This window comes from Anas platyrhynchos, chromosome 10, assembly GCF_047663525.1.
Source record: "Anas platyrhynchos isolate ZD024472 breed Pekin duck chromosome 10, IASCAAS_PekinDuck_T2T, whole genome shotgun sequence".
NCBI lineage: Eukaryota > Metazoa > Chordata > Aves > Anseriformes > Anatidae > Anas > Anas platyrhynchos.
In genome coordinates, this window is record NC_092596.1 from 24,933,501 (window position 1) to 24,957,625 (window position 24,125).

A 24,125-nucleotide genomic window follows, 5' to 3' on the forward strand; every position below is an offset into this window, starting at 1 on the left:
CAGAGTGGCAGCACTCATTCCCATTCCTTTTTCCAGAACTGACAGTTAGTAAACTCTTTTCTTAAGCTTTCAATTTTCAGGATGTATTTTTAGAGAACTTACTGAATTTCATCAACAACCAATTTACCAAGAATGCTATCCTATGCGGTAAGTTATACTGAAGCTCTATTTAAACTAACTGAATTTTTATCATCTTAGCATATATAATGCACTCAGTGATGCATCCAAGTGTCTGCAACCCTCAAGGTCTGCTTAGATCTTAAACTAGAAGTTTTACCGTGGCGGGTGGCCTATGAATAGGCTTTTGTTTTTCCATTATAATATAAAAAAGTATTTTGTATACAAACAGCTAGTTATATTGTATGATAAGCTTCTAGAGAAGGCCATCTTGCACATTACATGAAAGTTTAACTATTGCATTTCAACAGGCAACTTTACATTCACCAACAAAAAAAAAAAATACTCAAGGAAAAAGCCCATATTTAACTGATTCATTTCATAATGGCTACAGGAAAGAGATAGAAACCTAGCAACTCTTCCTCTTCTCTACTTGAGGAATTACCATTGTTTTTACCAGTCTAAGCACAGCTACAGATTGCCACTACCAAAGCATATTAAAGCACTTCCTGTAGCCAAGGACAGTGGCTCAAGGAAGACCCCCTGCGCAAACAGAAGCTCTTGCATGGAAAACACACTGTTTTAGCTCCAAGAGCAGTCAAACAAAGCTCTTTTTGGTAGAGAAAAGCTTTTGTAACAGCACCCTCCTCACATGGTGTCTAGCAGACTATGGGAAACAGACATAATACCAGTACCATGCACCCATTTGCAACGTCTTTTCAGAAACATTAACATTGTCCACCCATATATCCTCAAGTTTCACTTTTTTCTTTTCACTTTTTGTGGTACCACTCAGATTCCCAATAAACTAGCAGCAATGATTATCAGTTCTCTTCCAGGTCTCTAAACGATCCTTACTAATAACCTGCTATAACTTCTAAGATGAGAGTTTGTAGTTGTATATGAAAGAACAAACAGGAAGGACTGATACCATCACACTGAATAACAGATGTATTACTTGTACTAACACCACAGTGTATGAAGCAGTGCAAGAGGTAGAACAGACAATTCTGTTTGTCAGACTGAGACAGGAACAGAGCACTAAGAAATTAATGTCAGAGCAATAGGTAGAGTCAGCACAACAGAGTATCAACCTCTACAGAACTCTGACCCTGAGTTAAAGCTTCTTTCCTCCCTGGATTTCCTGAATGCAAGGAGGCTGTTACACAGTACTGGTCTGGAGACCTCAAGCTTCAGATACTGTTTTCCAGGTTCAAGCCACCAAGTGGACTATTTCTGGATAAAGTGGCGTAACTACAACTAGGGAAAAATATTTTTTTATTACTCATTTGACTGTCAAAGAAAAGAAGTTAAGAAGAAACTCCTGGCTAGACAACTCTTATAGAGCATCTGTTCAACCAACAGTTGATGCAAGTAAAGATACTGGAACTAACACCATGAACAAGTCGCACAAGTTCTGACTGAAGAAGTACATCATATTCAACTGAAGATGCAAGAGGAACTCAAGATCTCACAAGGTACCCCAGAAATCTAAGAACTTTCCCAGTTTTGGCTTTCAGCAAGACTAACAGCAGTCTCATAGGTATAATTAGAATCGTGTCACTATCTTAAAAAAAAAACAAAAAACTTTTCTGAGGTGACAAGTACTTCTCAGGGCCTCATATTCCACTCCCTGCTGCAGCCACCTAACATGGACCCTGCCACCTTACATGCTTGTGGGCATAGTGCCCTGCTGGAAGGACAGGAGTCACACACCAATCCACATAGCACCTTGATTTGCCTCTAAGGAGCATCAGAGGTAATGACCCCCACCTGCAGCACCAGCAATACTCACAGACATCTGGCTCTTTTCTGAGTACCAGCACTCTTCTGAAAACAGTCCTGGGTCCTTTGTGTCAGGGTGAGGCTGGACTCAGGTCATATGAAAGTGCTTGCAATTTCTAAAGGGATTACATTTAATTAAACCAGCCCCTTTCCAGCAGTCTTAAAGGGCCTTTTCATATCCCTAAGTTCATCAGGAGCAGAACACCAGCAGGGAGCAGGCACACCCCAGGCCCTGCCAGGCTGCAGCCCCCACTGAGAATTAACCCTGCAGATGGCTCCCCAGCACTTCACCACTCTCTCAGCCACCTTCCTCCCCATTCAACTGGGAAATGGCACTACTCACTTGACTGGAACCATAGGGATCCTAACATGGCCAAGGAAGGTGCCCCATTCCCACTCCACTGTGACAGTTTGAATAGAGTCACCATAATAAAATGGAGGAGGAAGCTTGCCCACCTTTGACGTACTCAGTGCCAGTGAGACTGAAGTATCACTTAAGTGGTACATAATATGTGCTATAACATCCCAGACACCAATTCTGTCTTGGCCTTGTTTTGGAAGGAATTCACACTTTAAGGGATTTCTAGTGGTTTTAGAGCAGACTCTGAAAATAAAGAGCTGATGTTAAAGAAAAAATTCAGCTTCCTTCCACATATATCTCTTAGTCATTTACAGGTAAAACTAAAAATAGACACAAGCAATCATCATTATCCAAAAACATTTCAACAAGTAAAGATGCCGCCATAATTGTTGTAATAGGGAAAAAAAAATGTCCTTTCCCCATCCATCTTCTGTTCTCTTTCCACATTTGACAGCACAGCACGTAAGCTCATTTCACAGAAGTAATAATCAGTTAGAACTATTTTTAATGTCATTTCCAACAAAACCATACAGATTTTGAGTTGACTGTACCTTTCAGTGATACACTAATTATAAATGCATCCCAACTTCCTGCATCTGCTGCATACTAAGAAGCAACCCAGGACAGTCAGTTATAGACTGTGGCTCACTTTTCTGAAGGTACTGAGATGCCTAAGGATCTTGTAAGCATACTACCTTTCTTTAAACCACTGTTTAAAACTAGCTTAATATTACAAAATTCAGACTACTTTATACAAACGAGACATAGCTGTCATTACTGCACAACTGTAAGAGTTGGACTCAGTAAGAAATAGCAGGTTTACACAGATCTTACAGGAAAATTTCACTTATTGTTTTGCCGAATTCCACACTACAGTGTTATCTACTGAGGAAAAATTCAGTTCACACCTACAGTAAAACTAAATTAAAAACACCTGCAGAGGAACAAGTGGCTTCCCTGTAAGCAGCCAGATACAAAAGGAACAATGGACTACATATTTGGATCTCAGTTAATGGGCTCAGTTGCTGTCCAGGTTGAGTCTGACAGAGACATCAAGAGCTGTTGTCTGTAGGCTCCACTTACTACCTTTAATAACAGATATTTTGCTGCCCTGTTACCTTATCCACCATCACCATCCTTGCAGGATGGAAGAGACCATACATGCAGTGTGCTATGAAACACATCACTGGGCTCTAGACCAAGAACGTGAGAAGCTGGCAGCATCCTCCAGACCTCACTAGAAAGTGCATATTGCTGCTGAGTGACTTAATGTGATCTGACACAAGTCCTAAAGGAGAGTGCATTGCCACTGGCTTTATGTGCATAGCCCTGTGGTAACATACACAGGGTGCTGCTGCTCTATCCTAGGTATAATCACAGAATCACGTGTTACATGTAAACACATGTATTACTTAAAAAACAACACATTTCTTAATTTGAAAATCAAATGGTAGATGTGCTTGAGTCCCTTCAATAAAATCTCATACTTAGGTCAGTATCTGAACTGAAAATGATAAAAGAGCAAATCATTTGAATTGCAGCAAGATTATTATAGAAAATAAAGTTGGGTGAATAGTAAACTGAGGAAAAGCTAGGAGAAGGCACCCCATGAGCTCACATCTCAGAAGGACACAAAGTTACTGGTAACTGTGGTACCCTCTGAAGCCACTGAAGGCATTGTGAGCCGTGTGCTCAGTCCCACTTCCACGCAGACCAGTCTGGAAGCAGGCACAGGTTGCACCTGCTGGGGCTCCATTTGACTGTGAAACCCTGTTCTCTCACAGGTGCAAGCACCAGCAAGCCAGGCTAGAGAAGTGATACGGATACATCTAACTAGATTTAGGCTCAAAGAGTCCTGTTCCCTCTCCATGAATAAGCACAGCAACGAGCCAGATCAGTTCCAAAAAAAAAAACAAAACACTGTAGAACCACGCATCAAAGCCACATGACAGCTGCAGCCCCCCCTCCACTCCTTCCTCAGTCTCCAGTGAGGCAAGATGGCCTATGTGGGCAGCAAGTTGCAGCTTTCACACAGATACTGAACAAAGTTGTTGAGAACAGCAAGACTATGAAGCTGCCACAGGAAATGAGCTGCAGTGACAGCAGCGCAGATTGAGAAAGTTCACAGCTTTGAAGAGTCTACTTGCAAAAACTGAACCGAGAAAGGGTGGAGCAGGCATAGCCTGAGCAGGAGGAAACCAGACATGCCCTGACACAAGTACATGTCTGACAATTTGTCTCACTTCAGCAGAGACACAGGAGGAGCACTGACAATGCAGAAAACACTCTCTGTAACTTCCAGCAAAATGCACCTTTCTGGATGGATTTAGCACCACTGGTGGGGCAGGGGAAAAAGCTGGTTACAACACACTGACTAATAAAATAATAGCTACACTATGGGTTACCCACTCTTCTAAAGGACTTCTGCTTTAGTCTCCAAGTTGTAGAAGTCCTCTGTCCAACACAGAGCTTGGAAGAATAGATAATTTCTGCTTTATCTAACAAAGGGGTTCTAAATAAGCCGATTCCAGGGCCACTCTAACAGCATTTTCTTTCCAAGTCTTCTCACGGGATTTATAGCAAGCATTGTATCCAGTGGTTGAAAGAGCCAATCCCTGTTCTTGAATCAGATGAGAAAAGACTGAGGCTGCACCAAGAATCTGGTATAATATGATGTTTTCAGAAAAGGAAACTGAGCAATTTACACTAATACAAACCCTGTCAAACTGTAATGTCACAGTCCTAAATATTAATTTACTTAGCTGTTACCACAAGAGATGATTTTTGAACCAATGATTAAAATGGCAAGAATTATTTGTCCACTTGAACACAAGAGTAGAATTCTAGGATTATCCCTACCCCCCTCCCAACCACCTTGGACTCACCAAGAGGCTTTGCAAGTCTAACTCCACAGAATTTATATGTTAATGACCAATGTTTACTATACATTTAATCCCCTACCTGTCTACTTTGTGGAAAAAAATCAGGCCAGTTAATAATAATGGTACAAAACACGTTCTACCTGCATGAGTTTTGTCTCTATTCTTTATTCTGCTCTTTCAGCAGATTGAGATACATACTATAACCAGTAACAGTTCATCATGTTGGCAAACATCTCTTCAAGACCTTTCTTGACACACCATGGAACTTTCTAGCTGAAGAGCTAGACCTCTATATTTACTGGCCCCACAAGTAGCCATCTAAGCTACACATTCATGAAAATACTTATCACTGTATAAAAAATAACCCTTTATTAGACTTATGGAGGCAGGAACACAAGCTGTTCACTGGAACTGCATGCAACAGGCTTAAGAAAATAAAGCACTGAAAATAAAGATTGAGTTACATGAAGAGGCCTATCAGTAAATGCCCCATGCTGCTGGTTCTCAGCAGAACAGCCTTTTATTGGAGAAGGTCTACCTATCTTCAACACTGGGCAGTACTCCAGAGCAGTAGCAAAAGAAACTAGTTACCATGACTGCCCCATCAGCAGAGCTACAACAGACAGCAGAGACAGGGCACAGATTTTTTTTTGATCTTTTCTGTACCAATGCATAGCGATAGGTTCATGGACAAGATACTCTACATTTCATTTCCTCCTTCTCATGATCAATTTCTTACAAATCCATTATGTAAAAGTTTTAACAATAAAATGCAGCAATAAGCTGTATCTAACTGCATCAATTCTAGCATTTAAACACGTATTGCTGCTGCATTATTTCCATTTTCCATTACTTCCATCCTTACCATTATGAGATGAGCTGGAGTGCTCATCCCCCAGTGATAAGAAAAATAAAATTCTTCCCTACAGCCAGGAGTAACACTCTGCCGTTGAAAAATTAATGTCTACAGAACAGAGCAACACAGCAGTACTTTGTTGCTTTTCTGGTTCTTGAAACCAAGTGTGAGAAGCCACAACTCACTTCCTGCTGAAATCCCCCTTTGAAACTGATCAATACCTGATATTCATAAGGTCCTGAGTACAGGGCAAAAAAGTTGAATGCAAGGAGATCCTGCCTTCAGGACAAGCCCATTAGACAAGAGATCAGTTACTCATATTAAATCAGGGAATCTACTTCAGGCATCCTTATATAAGCTGAGGCTTTACCCTCCATTCCCCCACCCCACAAGAGGCAGAGAACCAAACTTACTGGTTCCAAACTTATCCTCCAGGGCAGTCTCTTCAAAAACTCAGGTCTTCTTCAAACCACATCCACAGAGCTCACAAGAGGCACTCAGAAAAGCTTCTTCCTTATCCAAAGGGGCTGGCATTTACAGTTGCCTTTCTTTAGAGGCTACCTTAACTGAACCACTCTGCCTCAACTTTTCTGTTTTCTCATAATCAGCATTTCAAAGCCCAGGTTTCTTTCTACAGTGCTACCAAGCATGCACTAGAATGTAGGGCCATGTAAAGCCAGGGCTATATATCAACACCTCTTAATGGGTTGGAGAACTTGGAATTTTAGAACTCCGCGGACATCATTTACCCAGCTTAACTAGTGATCAGATTTGGGCTCCCAGGGAACGTTTATTCCTGAAAAAGTTCTACATCATGAGAAGATTACTACAAAGTAAGTCATTCAAAACAATAAATAAATTTTAAAATAAAAATAAAAAAGTCACACAGGGAATTTCCCTGCACCTTGCACATCAAGTCTTCCAAAGTCAGTAATGTTTCCAAGTTAAAGCTACTTGAATATAATTCCTTTCTTTTCAACCAGGCAGATAGTAACTAGCTACACCCCACCAGTGGTATTTCAACATTGTGGCTGCTAATAGCCTACAACCCTGTCTGAAGTGCAAACAAGTTTCCGTTTGACAAGAGGAGTTGCAAGATAAAAGCACTAAGCCAGTAAAAGAAGCCACGGGTGGATCCCCAGATTTGCAGTCAAGTACAGATGTTTGCAGGACATTTATTACACAACCTATTCACAAGTTTGTGCAACGGGTCAATTCCTCTATTTTTGCCATTTCCTCTCTCATAAATAGATTCTTCATACACCTCCCTTTGCTTTCCTGTAGCTGCTCCAAGCCATGATGTTGCCATTCACTATTCCTTTAGAGCTAGTTTGAAGTCAGGCCTTGGAACAACTATTTTTGTATCTGCTGTTTGGGCTAGAGACAACATACTTCATTAGTCAAATCCAGAAGGAGGTGAAAAACTAATATGGAGGAAAAAAACTTCCCCCTCTTCCACAACTTTTGCATCAAGGAGGAAAACTCAAATCAAAGTCTAGCCACATGCAGTTGCCATCGTTCAAATTCTACACTTTGAGGTAGATTTGGGTTTGTTTCGCTTGTTTGGAGTGTTTGTTTTTTGTTTTGTTTTGTTTTTTGGTGGTGGTGGTTTGTTTTAACACTCATTTGTTTTGTGCATGTTAGAAGGTGCTGTTCTCTGGAGAAACCATATATGCCTGTTTTAGCCTTTGTACCGTAATAGTGGGGTTGGCAGTTGTGCTTCACATGTCTGAGCTTAACCACATCCCTCCTTAAAGCTCTTCAATTTAATGGCAGTCAGCAGGGCAGTGGGCATGTTTGAAATGCCAGCAGTGGTATGTGTGACATTCCTCACAGCTATTGCATGCACCCCCTAGACAATCCTAATCACAGGTTACAAACAAGTATTTCGCTCCCTCACCACCACTGGAGTAAAATCTATGCCATACACTAGTGTTATGGCCCTGTCTGTTACTGCAGTAACTTAACTCACAAAACAGTTCCATTACCCCACCCCCACCACCATGGAAGCATATCAGATTTTCTAAGAAGACTTAGCAGCTTGTTCCCCCCTAAACTTGCTTAAGTCTAGTTCTTCCCTTCCAGCAGGGGATTTCCCAGTATCATTTAGCAGCTGCAAAGACAGTGCAAGTGTTTAAAACAGACAAGCCTAGTAGTCAAGATGCATTTCCAAACAGCCAATAAGCTTTCCAAACCTAGCATCCAGTGGATACCTGCCAAAATTACAAGCAGCTTTCAGCTAGAAATAACTCAAAACAAGATCAAGACAGGATGATAACAGTACAAGCGTGATCTGTATAAAGGAATCACATGTACCATAAGTACTTGAGGTTCATGAGCTAATAGACTAAACAAGTCACTCCCTATGCAAAGGTCTTCAAATTCACCTGTGGTTAAGAACTGTTTTAGCAGTAACTTGGAATTTAGGGCAGTAAAAAAAAAAAAAAAGCCATGCTCAGAAGCTCCACTTATCATTCAAGAGACTTTTCCATGGGGAGACAGCACAGAGATCACTGCTGTGACTGAGCCCATCCTTCCAAAAGGATTCTCATATGTGTATGAACAAGTCAGAAATGTGCTTAACTGTTTCACATGCTTCTCTGTTCTCCAACCAAGAGTCATCCAGCACTTAGGCTCACTGATAACAAGAAGGGCAGCTGCACACAGGGGCTGCCTTTTTCAGACATCCAAGGCAATGCCTGGGTGTGGCATTTCAAGTTCTTGGCCAGCTCACAGAGCTCACTGAATATCTGAACAATAGCCAGATTTCTAGGAGCTAGAACACAGCCTTACTGTGGGATCTGACTGCCCAGACTATGAGCTATCCCTCCAAATTTAACTGCAGGCAGAGTCAAATGTGAGGTAAAGCTGTTTCATCATCCTGTGATTTTCAGTTTTATCATATCCAGTGTGCTACACAAATCCTGCAACTTCCTTTTAGTACAGGGTCTCATGTAGGCTCACTGCCTTTTCACATCTATTTAGGTCATGGTTCCCTAAAATACAGGATTTCCCTGGAACAGCTCAGTTTTACACTACTTTTTAAGTGTAAGTTTCCCCACCCACATTCACTTCCCTCTCCACCAACCTATTTTCGGTTTTAAATAGTTCTGTTGGGACTGTACATAGTTTATAAAAGACCAGCTTGTGATTACTGAAGTACCTTTTGTTATTTTAAGCTCCGTCTAGTTCAAACACTTGAGTTTTCCTAATATAGAGCAGAGTAGCTACGGCACCAGGATAGAGAGCCCAGTGTCCCAGAAGACTCTCGAGTGGGTGTAGAGCTGCTGGCAGCAGCCTGGAGAGAGCAGTGCCAGCACACTCTGGGTGTGGTCCCACCACCACAAATCATCCTAAAAGGCCTGTCACCATGTTGCACACTCCCACTGCCTTCTTTGGACCAGTATTAGCACTACCATGACTACACAACAAGCAGGATCAAAGAGTAAATCAGGCTGAGAATAACTTACGTTATTTTTTCCAGCAAGATCATTTCCTTGGTCCCATTCACTATCCTGACACAGAGACACTGCTACTAGCACAGATGACAGGAAGGTGGAAGTGTAAGATGACTCTCTTTGGGTACAATTGGAGAAGACAATCGCTTCTTGTTCCTCACCCCCAGGCAATCCTATTTTATCCTGTTTTATTGCAGAGAAGAGCAATAAAGCTGGTAAAGGGACTAGAAAACAAGACGTATGAGGAGAAACCAAAAGAACTGGGGTTGTTTAGTATGGAGAAGAACCTGAGGGTAGACCTCATACCTCTCCAGAACAACCTGAAAGGAGGTCACAGTGAGGAGGGAACAAGCGATAAGACATGAGGAAATGGTCTCAACTTACACCAGGGGAAGTCTAGATTGGATGTTAGGAAGAAATTCTTCACAGAGAGGTTGGTCAAGCATTGGAATGGGCTGCCTAGGGACATGGTAAAGTCCCCATCCCTGAAGGCATTTAAGAGACGTGTGAACATGGCACCGAGGAACATGGTTTATTGACAGGACTTGGAAGGACAGGTTGATGGTTGGACTCTATTATCCTGAAGGTCTTTTCCAACACAGATGATTCTATGATCCTTTGTAGTGACTCAGGTTCTCACACAACCCCTTGCCAAGATTTACCCCCTAATCAAGCCACATGCAAACTTGCCATTAACCCAGCTTTCTGTTGTGCTAGCAAGTCGGAACTGACTCACTGTTGAGTTGAACTATCAGAGCCAATGTAAGGCAGGACCACAGAGATGTGAGCAAAACTCTTCAGTGGCAACAAACCATCAAAGCTCTTAAACAGAAAACCAAGTTAATTGCAGCCTTTAATAAACCAGATCAAGGAGTTCACACTTACATGATCTTGAAATGCATTGCTTAAAACTGAATTATTTGAAGAGAATGCCTGACATCAAGTATCAGGTATCACTTTGCATTAGATACATACATGAAGACACAGCTAAATGCCTCACAAACCAAATGGTCAAGTAAGATTTGTTAACAATATGTCTTCCTTTTAAGTACAAGTTCATCACACACCACCTTTACTACATGCAGATTCACATGCAAATGATAGTTGACATTTTATAGATTGGGCAGACACCACAGGATGCCATTATGGAAACACAGTCAAAGAACAGCTGTAGCAGAGGGCATCATTTAGACCAATAAATAGCATTCTGCATCATGTTGCCTTTCACAGATAGCCTGACTAAACAGCAGGAAAAAAAAAAAAAGTTCTTAATGTAAGAAAGCACTTAACTACCCCTTCCTCTCCATAGTATTTTCATCTTTAATGTTTCAGGGTGTTTTATCAAAGCCTATTTAAAAAAAATGTTACAGTTACCTGAATAGTATTTGTATCTGGTAAAGTTTTAATAAAGTCTTGTTGTCTCCACAGTTTTATAGAGAAACTGAATTACAACTTAATAATAAAGCTTTAGACTCCCAGTGAACTGCTACTGAGACAAACTATTCCCAGTTTGCTACAGAGGTGCATCTCCTGAAACAATGCTATAAACAATGTTAAGAAGCTATCCTGCTCAGGGTCCCGACAGTTTAATGTGATCTCCTGGCCTACACTACCTTCCTGCGGGAAGGTGTTTTTAGATTACTGCCTGAACATGACCAGAGACATCACATGGATCAACTGTACCAGCAAACAGAACAGATAAACTAGCTATACTCAATAGTAACTGGGCTTATACTATGTATTTCCTTTAAAAGAGGTTACTTTTGATACATTTTTGTCATTATACATGACTAGCTCCTTTACTGTCTCCACACCTGCACTTGCACTCCTGAAGACAAGGTTAAGAACCCCCAGTCACCTACAGAATATTTTGCAAATCCAAGTACTTTCCAAGCTATGCTTGTGAACAAGTCAAAGAAGTATCATCTCAATTCAAACAGCTCAAGAACCTGAACAATCCAATCCAATTTAGAAAATGATCCAACCTTGAAATCAGCCTTGCTCTGAGCATTGGGTGGGACGAGATTTCTTCGAAAGATCTCTCTTGGCTTAACTTTTAATAATTCTAAAAGACTGCAGAAGTTGCTGCAGAGCTACCCTGTAATAACATAAGTCATTACAATGCTCATGGCGGAAATTGACTTCTTGTATCAAGTGGGCAGAAGCAGTTTCCTCATATGATTTACAGTTTCAACATCCAGGTCTTTCAAATCTCCTCAGCAAACAGAGATAATGTGCACCATCTCCACAGTCAAACAGATACAGTAGGAAGAAAAATAGCCAAACACTGAGCACAGCTCCCATCAGCATTCACGCAAGTATAACTTATGAAAGTAAGCAGTAGAACTAACTAGACTAACCTAAGGCAAGGAACCTGCAGAACACCTTCTGCAAGGGACATTCGGAGCTCAACTTGAGAACTTAGCTCTCTATTCAGACCTGCAGTATAGGGTTGATTTTCTTATATTTTCAATTCCTATCCCACCCCCCCATAAGCCAAGGAACAGCAGCAAGGATTTACAGGCAGTACTTCAACTCTGATCAAAGCCTGGAGCTCCTTCAAGATTCCTGCATGCAGACACCTCACACCAAACTGCACATCTTCAGAACACTGGAACAGTAAAGCTGCTTGCTAACTACTACTCTTGCTCAGGCTTGTCATGAAAACAGATAGATCCACATGAACACATCTAATAACCCTTCCTCCTCTAATAGAATGACAGACCAATGAAATTGCTTGTTTTACAAAATTTTCTGAACCCCTTCAGACTGAAATTATTTTCAAATCCTTCCTAACACTGCCACACTAAAGCTGCCATTAGAATACTATAAAAGCATTTCACTGAAGAAGTCCTTTACACCAGACTTTCGTGAGACCAAGGTGTTTGGACATAGTCATTTGAAGAGAGATGAGGAAAACCTTGAAAGTACAGAGTAATGCAGCATGTAATAGCAAAATACAAAAAGAAAATCATGTGACACCTGCCTCCTCCTCCCCTCACCAAGAGGGAGAGAATAAGCTTACTGAGAAGCAAATTATGATTGCAATGAATCCTAAACTCAAAATGCTTCATGCAAATTTCAAGGGTTCTATCCAAGAAGCACCCACAAAAGTCTTTTTTTACATGATAATTTTACATGAATGAAAGACACTTTCATCAAAGCTTAGCCATGAGAGAACTAGCTGGTCACTTCATCTGCATTTGGTCCCTGCTGGTAGAAGAGGCTTTGCAGAGGTGAATGAAGTACAGAGAAATTAACAAAACTTATATACTGAATGTCAGAACTGAAGCAGCAAAAGAGAAGCAATCCAGACATCTGACAGATTTTTACTTGATCATTCAGCATTTGTCAGAACAAATACTAATATAGCATCATATTTCCTGTGTATGATGCTGAAGCAAGTATTGTTCAGTACTGCCTCTCATCTTCAGTTGATTGCTCTGATATTTGCTTAAAGTCCTTTCATTCGTTCTGTCTTTTGACAGAGAGATTCAGGACAGACACTACACGGAAATGTTCTTACAGCTGATGATGGTGAAATGCACCCACATTTGAAATAAATCTCTATTCTATTAGGTGTGCAAAGAAGTATTTAAACAAAGTGTAATACATTACATTGCAGCTTGCAATAGTTTCTCATCTTGAGATGTTAGCAATGAACTACAGAAACAAGATAAAGCAAAAGACTATATTTCTGAGCTTCAACTCACTTCTGCATACACATCTATCACCACAACTTCCTAGGTATACATTGTGCCCATCAGTATCCACTGATTTTTTTGTAGCTGACAACACTTGCTCTTCTTTTAATGATATGCTGTTGCAAGAAAATCACAAGTCTTCAGCAACTTAATGTTAGAACTTACTGCTTTCAGGTTTGCAGTGGCTGGGTCAAAATCTCATCAGTTTGGGTTCACTTTAGTGTTTCATACAAAAAAAAAAAAAAAAAACACAACTTTTTTCACTTCAGGAGACACTAGACACTTCTAGATTTTTTGAGCATCAAATACATGAAGAGAGGTTCCTTGCTTGTTTTTTCTCAGCAAAGCACTAACACTGCAGTAACAAGGAAAGCCTGTAATCCCAGGAAAGAATATTTTACAGTCCAGCCACCATGACAAATATACGCCTCTTGCTTACTTGCATAAAAAACAATTCACATAAAAACCATTCACTAAAATAGGCTTATTGATTGAGGGAGTTGTTATACCAAAAGGACTAACAGCATTATTCTCATATAAGAAGACAGTGAATTATAACATATTGTGTTGATTATGTATCACTATTTTTATGTAGAATGACTTGAATACATTGGCAGTAGAACTGCCTTACTTCTTTAGATGGTACCTCCAGAACCATTTGCCACCATCCTGCAAGTCCTGGGGATGATAACCATCTTAAAACTACAAGTTCTGAATTTTAATAGAGAAAAAAGTACAACCAGAAGCCTCTTGTCCATCCAGCCTGAAAAGGCACATAGTATATTGAGGAAACAATCAGATTTTTTTTATCCACTATTCCAGAATAGCATATTCAGAGGGTAAAAAAAATTCCACTTCATTATTCTTAGACACATTATGAACAAAAAGCCACAACTCCATAGGGGAAAAAAAAATACTGGTATGTGTGTTTGCTGAGGGAGCTGACACTTCACCCTAATAATTTGTCTGTCAGCTCAGTTTTTGCACTGTAAAAAAGTGCAGAATTAATACTGGAAAGACAAGTTCAGTACAGTTTAAAAGCCATAGCAAGGAGATTTGGCCTATAATTTCGTGCTTTATTAGACTGTTACATAAAACCAAGTACATTTATTAAATGGTGTGACTAAATGATTGATTGGACTGTAATGGCAGATTTTTTCTCTACTTAGTCACTTCCCCACCTTAAATCCAGAGAAAAAGAAGGCTGTGAATCATAAGGGCTTACTAACAATAAAAGGGTAAGTCAGTGATATACAGACAGACAAGAATGGCTCATGGCTGCAGGAAGACATCAGTTCTGCCTTTGAAAGAAAATACCTGGAGAACACAGGAATGCACACAATAGCAGAACTGCAGTTCTCCAATATGCTGTATGCAAGATTTTCTGACACTGACTTCATCTCCAAAAAAAAAAAAAAATAAAAAGTGTGGTTTTGTAGTATTCACACTCCAATACACTATTGAAGTAAGTGTCCTTTTAAGTAGTCTCTCTAAGCAGCAAACTTACTGATCAGTAGTGCTATAAGCTTACAAGAGAGAGCATAGATCAATCCAGACCAAGCATACTGCGCCATTATGCTTCACTACTTCACTAGTTGTCCCTTTCCTGATCTTCTCAGAGATTTCCTTCACTCTACGCAGAATTGCTGCTGGCAGAGAAAGGAGACTGTCTCTTCCCTCCCAGACCACCATCCAATTCTTGCCTAATCACACCTCTCCACAGAGCTGATCAGCTTCAGTATTTTTTCATTCATTCCTCCTTTTGCAACACATCTGCACTTTTGTCTGTAGCTATTAGTCAACCAACAATGGCAAAAGGGAGAGAAACTACTATGGCCAAATACTCGTATTTTTTTTAGCCTGGGAATGGGACGAGAACAAAACATCATTCCTCAATCCTAAATTTATCTTTTTGAAAATTGGTTCCTCAGGACAACTACAGCTTCAGAGATATCAAAACAAACAAGGAAAAAAAATGCTCAAATCACATCACTAAAAAACACTTCAGAGTAGTTTCTCCCCAGGTTCAAAAAGCTGCTATACATAGACCAGGAATTTCTGACGGCCCCACTACTCCACAGGAGGATCGGATCACAGATTTACAGAAGATATCATTTTGCAGATGCACAGGAGAGAAGCAGCACTAGATCACTTGCCCTTGCATCCATGGTTGCTACAGCCGCAATTGCCTCAGGCAAATGTAAGGCCCAAATCTCTGCATTTTCAGATTTGAAACCGCTAAACAGTTGCAGTTGATCCTACGGTTTTATAACCACCAAGGCCGCCAGCAACTGTTTTTCTTCCTACACCACTGCCAAGTATCTGCTGCACAATCTATTACGTGTTACAGTAAGAGTCAGCATTAATTGTTGGAGTCAGAAGGATGGGTTTTATGCCCACAACTTCCAGAACACTTGAATGCTCCACCTAGACACAGCTATAGGTGTTGTTATGAAGAGGTTCACCCAGGAGTAGCTTTCCATTAATCTAGACTTCAGCCTGCTTTAGATGTTTCAGTTGGGATAAAAAAAAAAATAATAATAAAATTCTTTGATGCAGTAATATTGCCTGCACTACACAAACTCCTGCCGTTCTCAAACACCCCCAGGGAAAAGAAAGCAATTAACTGGCTGCATACTACTGCTCTTCATTTACATCAGTTAATTGCCCTGGATTATTCCCAGGCAGGGAGGGATTTCCTCTTTTCCAGCAATATGTCTACAACAGCAGGGAAGCTCCTCACAGGATGAGGTTGATTTCTAGTATCATCATCTAGCAGGTAGACAAACAAGACACCTGGGGGGGGGATCAGGAGTTAAAGCTGAGATCTTGGAACCCTTTTTGAAGCAGATCCCACTGCAGTCCTCAGAACAATGATTAAGCACAGATAACAGTTTTATTGTGCAAATTCAGGGAGGCCCTCTTGCTGTGCAGAGGCAGAAAAACAAGTCAGCCAAATAAGGCTGTTTGAGCTGTACCAAGCCAGGAAAGAGTCCAGGAGATGACGTAGTTAGAGGAAGCTTTTAGTCAGTTTCCTTTATAACCTGGAGCAGGGCCAGAGCTACCTCTTCCAGACAAGTTTCTCAGTGAAGTGTCAGTTGATCAGAAAGGACATGGAGAGCCCAGCAACTCAAGAAGGGTCCCGTTCCCCCCTCACCCCAGCTTCACAAGAAGCAAATGCAGAAGGTATTTGAAGCATTCAGTTTCGGTTTGCCAGCTGTCTTTCATATAGCTACCTAGAGACTTCAGTGAGCTCTGCACAAAGAGAAGTTCACACCAGCCATTATACATAAAACAACTGAAACAAGTTTCCTCTAGAGGCAGCGATGCCATTTCCTGTCAAAAAATGAGTCCATATTAAGACATCTTATGAAGTATCCCCTTGAGAAAAGCAAGAATTATGATTAACATTCAGGGGTGATTAATCAGATGAGGCAGTCACCCAAAGGAAAGTGTTGCAACCCCTTGCAGGTCCAAAAAAGGTAGTGCCTGCAAATGCTAAGGGGACAGGGTATATGCTAGAAGTGATGACCAGCCCCCTGATATTAGGCCCTATTTTCCCCCACAGGATTCTTACAGCAGAAGTAGCAGATCTAAAGCTTTCCTTAGGCTGCTTTTATTATATGCACCTCACCAACCTTCTTCTTGCTCATCTGCCTCATGTAAGAAATCAGGAGGTCAAAAATGAAGAAAGGACTCAACTAACATTCAGTCCTATGGAAACTCCGGTACCATAAGCACTCTTAACCCTAATAATCTGTAATGTTATTTTTACAAACAGGATCATGACTACCAATTCATATCAGGTACTCAGACTAGTTCTTGCTCACTACAGTTTAAAAGAATTGTAACTGATGCCTTCTGCAGCGCACTACCAGTTAGGTTCAGGGCTTTCCGTAAGAGGGGGGGAGTAGAATTTTACGGGTATGCATTAACAGAGTGAATATAAAGTTTATTCTATAAAACCCCTGTTTAACTTCAGCACAGAAGGCTCGGAAGTACTAAACAGAAGCTTTTGCTCATTGTTAATGTTAACTGCTTCATCTGCACAAGAAGTAAAAAAGCTTGCTATTCTTGCATAATCTAGGAACCAAAATGATTAATACAATACAAGCTGGGGTGTAATTTTCTTTCCTGGTTTCTTACACCCCACAACAGGTATTTTACTACAGGAAATTCATTGTACTCCAAATTGGTAGTTTACCTGGTTTCAGAGCACTTTCAGCATGCTTTGTAAATTACTGTTGCTCCCATGGTACAAACTTATCAGAAATTCACCAACAGGGGCAACACCGGCTTTTGTGTAAAGCAAGGTCTTTTGGAGCTCTCAATCACACTTTTTTACTGCAATTCAATGCATGCAATAGTGTTAGAAGAAAGATACAAGGGATTAAGTTCACCCAACAAGCTAGCACTAGTGCCAGACCAAACCCTACCTAATTTTGATCAGTGGTGGCAAGTTTCTCAGGTTATACTGAGGGACAGAGAGAAGGAAATACAACATCTGAAGACCAACCCTTGGGTAAGAGAGAAGATATCTGAACTGTTCCTAGCGTAGGAACATAGTTCCTATACTAGTGTAGTCATATTTCATAGCACAACAAGATTCAAATCCTGGGCACCAGAAGTACAGCGTCCATCCATTACAAGTCATGGTTTGCATCACTGTCCACTGCTGTCCTTCCAGCTTTCAAGAGCTCTAGCAAATTCCACAAGGGAAAAAAAAAAAAAAAAAAAAAAAAAAGGCATTACCCAAACATAGTGCTCTGTTTACAATTGTCATCTTGCTATGTTTAGTAGCAAGATACCACACCTCAGGAAACTAACTACCCAGAGGGTTCTCCTCATACTTGATCCATAGTCTGTTACCATCCTTCTAACCAGACCCATACCATTCCAAAGAATAGAGGGAAATATGCTTCAGGGACCTTCGGAGTCCAATGGGGAATTAGGACCATCAATTTTCACTAGTGTCCTGAAGGCCTTAACGGCCACCACTGCAATGAATTTTAGAAAACAGAGGAAAAAAGCAGCAGTAATGAAGAATTTTTAAAAGTCTGAGCTAGCATAATAGAGCTGAAATCCACAAATCTCACTGTTCTTTTGTGCTTGTCCAAGATGACTTTTTTCTGCAGTAATACTCTGCCCTAGAAACCTGGAGACTTATGTTCTCAGCATCTAGAGAAACACTTAGTTCTGCTAATAAGGTAAGGAGGCCAAACTTCACTATACCTCAGTTTGAAGCTGTTTGTAATATTCAAGCTCTGATTAAACCCATTTCCCTACAGTGAGCAAGTACTACATTACCTAATACTGAATTGTTCAATTACTAGTGATAGGACAGTTTTAAGAGTTGAATACACACTTTATACAAGGCAGATGCTCACATTTCAAGTTCTCAGTGACATATCCATTCATATAGCCACTAAGCCAGTATGTTCACAGACAAAATATTTAACAAATCCTGATATAGAAATGCTGCTTTTTCCAATAGCTAAAAAAAAAAAAAAAACAAAAAACAAAAAAAAAAAAACACTGAAATATCACCCAGTTGTCAAACACAACTGGTACAAAATGGTAAAATGGTGGCCTTCCCCTCTACTACTCCTCTCCAGCTAAAATGTTTTTTTGTAATATTAATGTGATTAATAATGTGGCTTGGCCCAGCTGTCAATATGACATCTCATTCATTTCTATCAGGATTTGGAACAGAATGTGACATTCAGCTCTACCCATCCCAAAATGACTCAGGACCAGTCAGTGAGCATGAGATCAGAGCCTACTCATGACCATACTTCCCACAAGCAGGGGAGTTTCAGAGTTGACAATAGCTTGAAAGAGGTATCTTACCACCCAACCGCTTCTACCCCTTTGCAGTACAAATTGTGTGTGGGGATTATGTCCTCTTTCATGTGCACTTTAACTGTTTACATCCTGCAAGTTTTTCAGAATAAAAAAGTTACAAACAGGAGTTGGTTGCCTTACTGTAAGAGCACTCAAGATAAAACAACGAAGCCTTCCTGTGGAGAGCATGGCAGGATAAACAGGCTAATCTGGGATGGACTTCCTATAGTCTACAAGGCCTCCAACAACCAAACCCACTCTGACTGTGCAGACATTACACTTCACAACAGCAAAACCATGTGCCACTAGTTCAAAGGTTACCAAAGTTAATCTTGGGTTCCTATTAATAGTGCACTAAAGCATAGTGCCACTGAACAAATCTCATGTAACGAAGAGGCAATCTCTAGCTACATGTGTTAACATTTAGCCTAACTTAACAAAGAGTAGGGACTCGGAACTCAACAGGTTTTGCTGCTCAAGCCACACAGCAGCTGCAGCAGCATGTTCTGTAAGCTTGGTGAGATGAATGATAAAAGCTACCAAACACTTTAGACACAAGTGTTTTTCCTGCCCAGCCAGAACTGTTCCCTGGAACATTTCCTCCATCTGTCTTCTTCACAATGGATTTATTTTTGTGATGAAGCCTACATATAGCTACATCTAACTGCTCAGGTTTCACCCACATTTGACCTCGATTAAGGAGAGTCACTTGCATTTTACTGTTTTGTTAATTAAGTAGCTATTAAAAAAAATCTAAAGCTAGCACACTAGTAGCCATGTTTCTTTCACATGAAGAACTGATTACACAGTTATGCCAGCATTTCCTGTTCCTGCAAACCACAGCTCAAAAAACGATGTTTAAAATATTATTTCAGTTGGGTCTGCAATTAGGGCAGATGGGGCAGGAAACCAAAGTGGCTGATATAACAGCCACTCTCTACCTCAACAGGCACAAACACATGAACTGCTTCTGCAGAATCTGCAGCATACAGCAAAGTACCTGAATGTCTTTATTTGTTCCAGTTTTTAAAAGCTCTTGAAAGCAGAACTGCTCCATCACAGCCAGAAAGCAGCAGATTGTGAAAATGAATCTGGCCTAGGGCGTGTCTCCGGATTCAAAGGCTAAGAGTACCTTGTCATGCAGTGGCAGAGCACTTTGATTCAGCCTGTTAGCAGGGAATCCTGCTTCATGAGCCTCTCTGCAACACATTCAAAACTTTTTGGCTGATTCATACTAAAAGAAGTCACTCCACAATTGTAAACTCTCCTCTGGCTAAAACATCTCAACCACATTTTACACAAGAGTTCCCTAACCTGGGCCACTTCTGTTGATCTTACTGAACTTGTCGCCTTTTTTTTCAGAAGTAACTCTTCGCTAACGGTTGCTGTTTGAAAAAGCAGTTTTAAAAAAACTTACAATAATTCCAGATTTTTTTGTCAGATACATTGTCTCAGAGAGACTGCTTTTAAGACAGCAGGAAAAGAATTCAAACACATTCAAAAAAAAAAAAAAGACAGCATTCAAAAGTCATTCAAACAGGCACCTAGTATCTAAAGGGATAAAATTAAACTACTTAAAAAAAATTGAGGGTGGATTCCATTTCAACTTCCACTTGTATAAGGGCGTGGTTTTTTTTGTTTGGTTCTTCCCCTATTCCCCCCCCCCAAATAAGTTTAATAGAAGTGCTTAGGCCATTTCAGATCATTCCTAGCGAGGAAATATCCAGAGCCTTCCAGCCTGCTCCTTCCTGTGTTATCAATGAAGGGCGAGGACCCATTCTTTTACTGCAACCAGGAGAAATTAAGTTGGAAAAGAAAAAAAAAAAAAAAAGCTCCTTATTAGTCACTGAACTACTGCTGTGAGAGGGAGAGTCAAGTACAGACTTGAACAGACCTTCTAAAGCACCAATCTCTCTCTAGCCAAGAAATACTTCAAGTCAAGCTGGGACAAGGCTCCCTAACAACTCAAACTGACTAATTAGAAGTTGTGAAAACCCCAAACGTCTCTCTACAAAGCACGCGAGAGGTAGCCATAGATTTCATTAGCTCCCCACCACGCTCTCAAAAGCTGCGTCCGACCCGCCGAGCTCGGAGCACACGTACTCCAGCAGCACGCCCGCGTGCAGACTGCGGAAGACACGGGCGAGGCAGGGGGGAGGAGGAAGGCACCTCTTTATTCAGACATGTTAGGGAGGAGAGCAGCGGCCAGAGGGAGCTGCCCGACGCGCCGTTACTCAGGCAGCCGCGGTGCGGTCGCCGCCGTGGGGTCCTCCGGCCCCGGCCGCCCTGCCCCCGGCCCGCCCGGGCTGCGGGGGGCGCGGGGATGCCGCGACGGGCCGGGAAGCGGCCGGAGGGGAGGGGAGCACAAGATGGAGGGGCGGGCGGCTCCGCTCCGCTCCCCCCCGCCCGCCGCATCCCTGCCGCGTCCCTCCTTCCCTCCCTCCCTCCCTCCCTCGTCCTCTCTTTCTCCCTCCCTCCGGGGGTCGCGGCCGTCCCGCGGCTGCCGCCGGCTCCGCCAGAGCCCCCCGGCCCCCGCCGCCGCTGCGCTGGGGCGGCCCCGCCTGGGCAGGGCGCGGGCGGGAAGGGAAGGGAAGGGAAGGGAAGGGAAGGGAAGGGAAGGGAAGGGAAGGCATTCCGGCATTCCGGCTCTCCGTCGGGCGGGCAGCCGCGCTCCGCCATCCCCTGCCGCCGCCAGGCCCCTGGGGGAGCTCGGGGCGGGGGAGCCGCGACTCCCGGGCGGCCGCGGGGCGCTCACCGTTTTCGGCATCTTCCCGGCGGACTGGGCACGACAACTCGGTCCTCCTGCGCTGCTGGGGCTCTCCGCGCCGCTTCTAACGGGACTCCGCGCCGCGCCTCTCGCCCGCCTGCCCCGGCACAGACCCCGCCCCGCCGGCGGCCGCCCTGCCCGCCCCCGGCCGCCTTCCTTCGGGGCCGGAGCAGCGGCGCCCCCGCCCTGCGCGGCCCGGCCCCGGGAGCTGGGCGCGGCGCGGCTCGCTCCGGCCGTGCGGCGGCGGGAGCCGGGCCGGGAGGCGCCGCCGGGGGAGGGGGAAGCGCAGGCGTGCCCCCCTTCCCCGTCTGTCGGTCCTCTGCGAGGCAGTCTCGGAAGGGGAGCGGGGCTGGTGGCAGCGGCCCGCCAGGGCGAAAGCCGCGGAGGCGGGGGTGTCCCGCATCCCTGGCATTGGGTACCCGAGAAAGCCCCGGACTCAGAAGCTTATTTACATGCCGGCTGTCGCTGAGACTTCTGGTCCTTGCTAAATGCGTTATTTTTAACATAACCGGATTTTATGGGCGATTGCACTCTTCAAAATAAGACCACGGCGCTGGTGCATGACAGATCCTTTTGTCTTGCATTTCGTCTGAGTCATGCACGCTGGGTACAGCTCAGCCGTGGAGGTAAGTCAGTACCCTTCCCGGCTGACCGGGGCGTTTGCTGAGAATGCTGTGCTTTATGGGCTTTTCATAGCTGTCTCTAACTAAAAAGCACACATCCAGCTTCAGGTATTTGGAAAACAAAGAAGACACAAGGGGCTGCGGCTTCCAGAAGCTCGGCAGGCTCACCACTTCTTGTCCTCAAGCCTCCTCAGAGACCACCACCAAAATTACACAGAATAGAAGAGCAGTCAAATTCATGGACTGAAATAGGCTGAGGACCACTTGCCAAGGTTTCCCTTGTCATCAGTGTTTTGGAACCACTGACAGAGGGAATCAAGGTCCGACATTTTCATGGGGTTTTAAAGAACCCGTTTCATCTTATTCGGGACTTTGAAAATAACTGTCAAACAGTGACAAAAGTTCTACTACCAGAAGAAAAACAAAACAAAACAAAACAAAAAAAAAACAAAAAAAAAAAAAACCTTTGTTTTTACAGTTAACAGCTTGGAGGACAGCTTGTGTCCAGTAGAAATAAATTAATTTTCACAGTAAGCTTCATATCTTATTTTTTAAGGAAAGTAGAAACCTATCTTCCTATCTAGCTTGAGTTTTATCTTCATGTCAAATCCGCTAAATGTTTTCAGATCTATAAGTCTTTCAGATCTTTTGTGATGGGAAGACCATTCAAAACTAGCTGTACTTCATACTCACTTTTTCCCTGCATATGAATAAATATTGTGTTAACATGAGAACACATGAATTCAGATATAAAATGGAAAAGATGCAAACCAAGCTCTACGAGCCATTTCAGCACAGACTCCTGCTGAGTAAACTGTTTTCTGGAATTTGATTACAGGATTCTACTGGGATTAGTATTAAACTGAGGCACATTGGGAACTGATTTCAGATTCATAGTAACACTTTGTACATCTTTAAAATTGCACTTCATTCAAAAGGTCTCAAAATGCCTTGTAAATACCCATAGTGAAATCCTAACCATCTGGGAAAAAAAAAAAAAAAAAAAAAAAAAAAAAGGAGTTTTCTCTTTTTTCCTAAGGAATAATATTGTTGTAGAAGTATATGTAATATAACACATAATTTTTAAACTAAAGACTTGTAAGTTGTGTTGATTTGCTTTTCAATGTCATGTTTCCTCACCATACAGCATTATGTGGGGAAAAAAGACACAATAGTCTCACCCTATAGGAAGGGAGGGAGGGAGGAAGGAAGGAAGGAAAGAAGGAAGGAAGGAAGGAACAGAGCCTTGCTTTACCCCAGAGTAAAATGGGAGTGATACTATTAAGAGCAATGCCATTATACCTGTACTCAACTGAAAGGAGATAGGAATGAGGTTCATAAGCTTAGTTTACTTCATCAGAATATGCAGGTTTCACCTAAACTAGAATCTCTATACTGTCTATATACAGGGGGAAGATTAAAAATATATACATATTATTTAAATATATATTATTAAATAAAATAAATATGTTTTATAAATAATATATTATAATATAAATATTTTATAAAATAAATATATTTAATTGAAAAAATAATTGCTTTTACACTGGTATTTGTTTGTTTGTTTTTCCTTTTCTAATTTTTACACCAACCGTTTCTTAGACTAGGCTGAACAAGACTGAGGAATTAAAGGGTCCCACTTGTTTCCCACAGACAAATATTACTGACAAAAGACATCCATAGTACCAAAAAGACTTGCTTGTGATTTTGGCAAATGATAGAGGGCAC

The 24,125-nt window shown here is 42.0% G+C and overlaps 1 protein-coding gene and 1 long non-coding RNA gene across 2 annotated transcripts in view; one reads left to right on the forward strand and one right to left on the reverse strand.

The window, feature by feature from the left end:
• The window catches only part of MSN (moesin), a 45,291-nt gene extending 23,369 nt beyond the window's left edge, over positions 1-21,922 (reverse strand). The window contains exon 1 of the mRNA XM_038184641.2: positions 21,763-21,922. Within this exon, the coding sequence (XP_038040569.2) occupies positions 21,763-21,774 (12 nt within the window). The 5' untranslated portion in view covers positions 21,775-21,922. The remainder of the gene's footprint in view (positions 1-21,762) is intronic.
• Positions 21,923-21,972: 50 nt separating this feature from the next.
• On the forward strand, positions 21,973-23,932 carry LOC119717943 (uncharacterized). Its single transcript, XR_011811825.1, has 2 exons — positions 21,973-22,400; positions 22,500-23,932. It is a non-coding gene; the product is annotated as an uncharacterized lncRNA (long non-coding RNA).
• Positions 23,933-24,125: the final 193 nt, after the last annotated feature.